The 5,311-nt window shown below is 53.2% G+C and overlaps 1 protein-coding gene across 1 annotated transcript; it reads left to right on the top strand.

Moving 5' to 3' along the window:
- Positions 1-1,303: 1,303 nt before the first annotated feature.
- Positions 1,304-3,846, top strand: HES1 (hes family bHLH transcription factor 1). Its single transcript, XM_027538179.1, has 4 exons — positions 1,304-1,691; positions 1,832-1,927; positions 2,165-2,252; positions 2,920-3,846. The coding sequence occupies exons 1-4, from the start codon at positions 1,584-1,586 to the stop codon at positions 3,468-3,470; spliced, it is 843 nt and encodes a 280-aa protein (XP_027393980.1). The 5' UTR covers positions 1,304-1,583; the 3' UTR covers positions 3,471-3,846.
- The last annotated feature ends 1,465 nt before the right edge of the window (positions 3,847-5,311 follow it).

Genomic DNA, 5,311 nt, shown 5'->3' with positions numbered 1-5,311 from the left:
GGGGGGGGGCCCGGACACACACACACATACACACACACACACCCCACACGCAGCGCGCGCCAATGAGCCCAGGCCAGGCGCAGGGGGCGGGGTTTTCCCAGGCTCGAGCACAGCAGCTGCTATTTACCTTCTTGGCTTCTCCTGGGGACCAGGAACCAGCCCCCGCGCTCCGCCGCCCGCCGCCGCCCCCCGCCTCCCTGCCCCCGGGGCGCGCGCACACACACTCACACACACACGCACACACACACATCCTCCCGGCCCGGCCGCAGTCGCGGCGGCAATAAAACATCCTGGCACGTGCTCCGGCTCCAGGCGCGCCCTCGCCGGCCGGCTGATGTCAAACTGCAGCTCGGCTGGTGTAGCTCTTAAAGGGCCCGCGCGCGCCGGGTGCCGAGGCTGCCCTGGCCGCCCGCGGGGCGGGAAGGAGGGAGAGGCTGCCGCTCGGCAGGCCGCCTCGGCGCGCTGCAGAATCGAGAGGCGGCGGGTGGAAAGGGAAAGGGTGGCAAGGACGTGCGTGCGTCCTTGAGGCATTGCCATCAAAGCCCCCCTTGTTAATCTTTCATCTGAAACTCCATTTCCTTTCTGCTCAGTTGGAAATTATTCTGATTGTTTCCTGGGGAAATGCGGGGTCCAAGGCCCCCAACTTCAGAGGAGAAATGAGGGACGGACCGGGGGAGGGGTGCGGGGATCGAAAACCACCTTGCTCTGAAAAATCTGCAAATGTAAGATGGAGGCACATTTTTCCTTTTCTGCATGCAAAAGGAAAATTTTTTGTCCTTTTTTGCACGGTCAACTTTCACCCCCCTCCACCCCGAACGTGCGGAATCTGAGAGGGAAATCACTTAGGTCTTTTCGTAACTCACACCCTGACTTACACACATTCCCCCGTTCTAACCACTGCATGTATAACCTTTAACCCCTGTCCTTCTAAACCTTTTAAAATATATATATTTTTCAAATGAACTTATTAGTGGCAAAGCAGCTCTGTTACATATGAAAGGAAATAAAGAGCAAAGGCCGAAGCCCCAAGAGAAATAAACTAGACTAGAGCAAACCCTATGCGGAAAAATCCTTTCTAAAGCAAAGGCCAGCAGGGAGAGTAGCAAAGGGTTAAAATCCTTTTGATTGACGTTGTAGCCTCTGGTGCCCCGGGCTCAGGCGCGCGCCATTGGCCGCCAGGCCTTGTGCCTGGCGGCCAATGGGGGGGCGCGGTCCACGAGCGGTGCCGCGTGTCTCCTCCTCCCATTGGCTGAAAGTTACTGTGGGAAAGAAAGTTTGGGAAGTTTCACACGAGCCGTTCGCGTGCAGTCCCAGATATATATAGAGGCCGCCAGGGCCTGGGGATCACACAGGATCCGGAGCTGGTGCTGATAACAGCGGAATCCCCCGTCTACCTCTCTCCTTGGTCCTGGAATTGCGCTACCGATCACCAAGTAGCCATAAGATATTATAATAAACCCTCAGCACTTGCTCAGTAGTTTTGAGAAAGTATAAAGTAAAAGGGACATAAGCAAGACAATTTTTTTGTGTGTGAAGAACTCCAAAAATAAAATTCTCTAGGGATTAAAAAAAAGAAAAAGAAAATGCCAGCTGATATAATGGAGAAAAACTCCTCGTCCCCGGTGGCTGCTACTCCAGCCAGTGTCAACACGACACCGGATAAACCAAAGACAGCATCTGAGCACAGAAAGGTAAGGGCAGTACCTGTATTTCCCTGCACCCCCAAGAAATTAAGTCGGGGTTGGGGGCTCCTTTCTCCCTTAAAATCGCGGGGAGAAATGGCAGGTCCCATGGGAACTCAAGCGCTCTTTTTTAAAATTTTTCTTTACAGTCATCAAAGCCTATCATGGAGAAAAGACGAAGAGCAAGAATAAATGAAAGTCTGAGCCAGCTAAAAACACTGATTTTGGATGCTCTTAAAAAAGATGTAAGTGGGTAATTCTGCTTTTCTCTCTCTCTCTCTCTCCCAGGTATTAAGAATGAAATCCCCTTGCCTGCGGGGTCTTCCCTGCCTGCACTGCATTCTCAGAGGCGGGAGAGCTGGGCCCCTCTAGCCGAGGTCTAGGGCTGTCGCCGCCGTGGCCGGGGGGAGGGACGGACCCCCACCATTCCGAGGCCTCTGGCGAGGCTCTCACTTTCGTCCTTTGCCTCCTCTTCTGTGCAGAGTTCGCGGCATTCCAAGCTGGAGAAGGCGGACATTCTGGAAATGACAGTGAAACACCTCCGGAACCTGCAGCGGGCACAGATGACGGGTGAGAGCGGCTCGCCGCGTCCCCCTCTGCGGGCGTCCCTCTCGCCCCGCGGTGATTTCTTCCAGACTTCCGCTCGTGGTTGTGAGAGGCATTCAGCTACATTTTACTGCCTTGGCTCACTCTTGCGTTCCCACGGTCTGGGGCTTATTTATAGCCACAACTCCAAGTTGTTACTGTTCCGGAAAGGGAGGGAGAGAGGTTGTAGTGGCGAGGGCGGCGGACGGCGGGCGGCTTGGCAGTGGGGGAAGCAGATGGGAGGTGAAAAGATTTAGAACCGTGGTAGTTTTTAAGCTGCGTGGAGCCTGGGGTCATGTAGTTTAGCACGCCCTCCTCGCCCGCTACATAAGGGGATATAAGGCTCGGATGGTGCAGAAGAGGGGGAAGGGGCACTATCCAAGGTCACATCGCTCGGGGGTGGGGAGGAGGCAAATTTTAGGCTGCAGATCGGGTTAAATGAAGCGACAGGGAATGAAGAGGGAGCGTCTCGGGGTCGGTCGCCAAGCTAGTGTGGAGAGGTGGATGGTTTTTCTAAACCCAGCCTGCTACCCAGAGGCAGTTCCGCGGGCGGGTGGTCAGGGAGGCGCGCCGCGGGGACCTCCCAGGGCGGAGGCGGTGGCTTCGGGGCCAGGGCTGTTCGGTGACCCATCCGTCTCCTTCTGGCCCGCAGCCGCGCTAAGCACAGACCCGAGCGTGCTGGGGAAGTACCGCGCCGGCTTCAGCGAGTGCATGAACGAGGTGACCCGCTTCCTGTCCACGTGTGAGGGCGTTAACACCGAGGTGCGCACCCGACTCCTCGGCCACCTGGCCAACTGTATGACCCAGATCAACGCCATGACCTATCCAGGGCAGCCGCACCCCGCCTTGCAGGCGCCACCGCCGCCCCCGCCAGGACCTGGCGGCCCGCAGCACGCGCCGTTCGCGCCGCCGCCGCCGCTCGTGCCGATCCCCGGGGGTGCGGCGCCCCCTCCCGGCGGCGCGCCCTGCAAGCTGGGCAGCCCTGCTGGAGAGGCGGCTAAGGTGTTTGGCGGCTTCCAGGTGGTGCCGGCTCCGGACGGCCAGTTTGCCTTCCTCATCCCCAATGGGGCCTTCGCTCACAGCGGCCCAGTCATCCCAGTCTACACCAGCAACAGCGGGACCTCGGTGGGCCCCAACGCAGTGTCACCTTCCAGCGGCCCCTCTCTCACGGCAGACTCCATGTGGAGACCGTGGCGGAACTGAGGGGCTCAGGCCACCGCTCTCCCTAAATTCCCCAAACCATCTCTCTTCCCTCGCGACGATAAACAGGAACTTGGACCATGAGAGAGAAGGGAAGACTTTTGAGATTAAGTGGTTACTTTTTTTTTTTTTTAATTTCTAAAGTTACTTTTTTGTAGAGAGCTGTATTAAGTGACTGACCATGCACTATATTTGTATATATTTTATATGTTCATATTGGATTGCGCCTTTGTATGATAAAAGTTCAGATGACATTTCGTTTTTTACACGAGATTTCTTTTTTATGTGATGCCAAAGATGTTTGAAAATGCTCTTAAAATATCTTCCTTTTGGGAAGTTTATTTGAGAAAATATAATAAAAGTAAAAAGAGTGAAGGCTCTTATGTCTTAGAATTGATTATTTCAGAATATGTAAAAATGAAGGTCTTGGCAGAATTTGAATTACACATAATCTGAGAATTCAGGAATTGGCTCCTTTTGTTATTAAAAGAACATTTAAAAAACCCATCAAGGGTTTTACCATGGCTCCTTGAGCTAAATTCCATTTAATTTGTGAGAACCCATCTGTTACGGCTTCCTTGGCCAATTTGTGGTCAGTCTCTTAAAAGATTTCAAAAACCTTTTTAGTTGCAGGTGGGTTAAAGTCATTCAGTCCTGGTTCTCATACTGGCTCCTGAGGAAGATGGAAGGGGGCTGAATTCATGAAGTTAATCAACCCAGTACTAGGTCCCCACTGCACATTTAAGGGTGGCTCCTGCAGCACTAGTGCCCTAGGGTATCTCACCAGCATCCAAGTAAAAACAGTCTTCATAGCTGCAGCTCCAGCCTTCAAGTGTTGGAGTCTTTCTCTAATTAGTCAATCCTTGCAGCTAGACATTTTCTGTACCAGCACCTAAAAGTTTGAAATGCCTCTCTGCACCCTCTTCAAGCAAGCTGAGAAGGTCAACAGATTCCTTCTGCCAAGGAACAGCTAGTTAGACTCCCAAGTGGAGCCCCAGTCCAGATGATTAACACCGGACATATGTTTTTGATAAGTTTCTGTGCTTGGCTCTAATAGAGAAAGCATGTGGAGGCCGTCCTGGCAAGCACACAGGCCATCTTCCCCTTTTAATACAAACAGCAAGCGACCCCTTTGCTTGGTCATGCCCCATTTCCAGGCAAGATGTGGGCTCCAGATAGAAGCAAAAGGGTTGTCTCGGGTTTCAGCTCACATAACCCTCCTTAACAAGTCCTAACTCAAAGCGGACAGCTTTAAACTGTGCCAGGATCTGCAGGGAATTTCTTCCAAATCCCATCACAAAGGCTTGTCAGATTTTGTCAGATTTGGCCAGGTGTTTGACTGCATCCAGGTGTTGGGGAAATGAAAACCACGAGCCCTGCGAGACCAGACACATCAGCCGCGCTGTGGGTCTGGCGGGCGCGCCCTCCTCCCGCACCGCCGGCCAGTCCTCCTCCCGGCCCGGCCCCTCCCGCTAGCCTGCTCTCACAGCCCCCACCCGCCTTTCTCTTAGAAGGGCTTCTGGGAGGAGAAGGATGAGGCGGGAGAGATCAATCTTTGAAGCTTTCCTAACAAAGATAAAGCCAACGATTTTCTGTCTTATTTCAAAAGCTTTACCTCTCCCCTGCCTGGCTGGCCTTTCCCACAGGCCAGTGTGGAGAGCGGCTCTATCACTGGAATGATCTAGCAGACAGCAGTCAGTTTTCTACTCAAATACCTTCCATCCAGCTTCAGATCTAGAGTGAAAGGTTTAAAAAATATTTTAAAGATTTTGGCTCCTACTTGCCTCATTTTGCCTCTGTGAAAGGTGCTCAACATACCTTCCCACCAAAGAAATAGACATACA

The sequence above is a fragment of the Bos indicus x Bos taurus genome, chromosome 1 (assembly GCF_003369695.1).
Source record: "Bos indicus x Bos taurus breed Angus x Brahman F1 hybrid chromosome 1, Bos_hybrid_MaternalHap_v2.0, whole genome shotgun sequence".
Taxonomy (NCBI): Eukaryota; Metazoa; Chordata; class Mammalia; order Artiodactyla; family Bovidae; genus Bos; species Bos indicus x Bos taurus.
Note: the sequence above shows the minus strand (reverse complement) of the source record. Positions and strands in the feature narration are given on the sequence as shown.

Excerpts from the sequence above, each read along its gene's own strand:
- HES1 (XM_027538179.1), top strand. The coding sequence starts at position 1,584 with ATGCCAGCTGATATAATGGAGAAAAACTCCTCGTCCCCGGTGGCTGCT. Across the intron at positions 1,692-1,831 it reads CAGCATCTGAGCACAGAAAG|TCATCAAAGCCTATCATGGA; the intron begins GTAAGGGCAGTA and ends TTTTCTTTACAG. Across the intron at positions 1,928-2,164 it reads TGGATGCTCTTAAAAAAGAT|AGTTCGCGGCATTCCAAGCT; the intron begins GTAAGTGGGTAA and ends TCTTCTGTGCAG.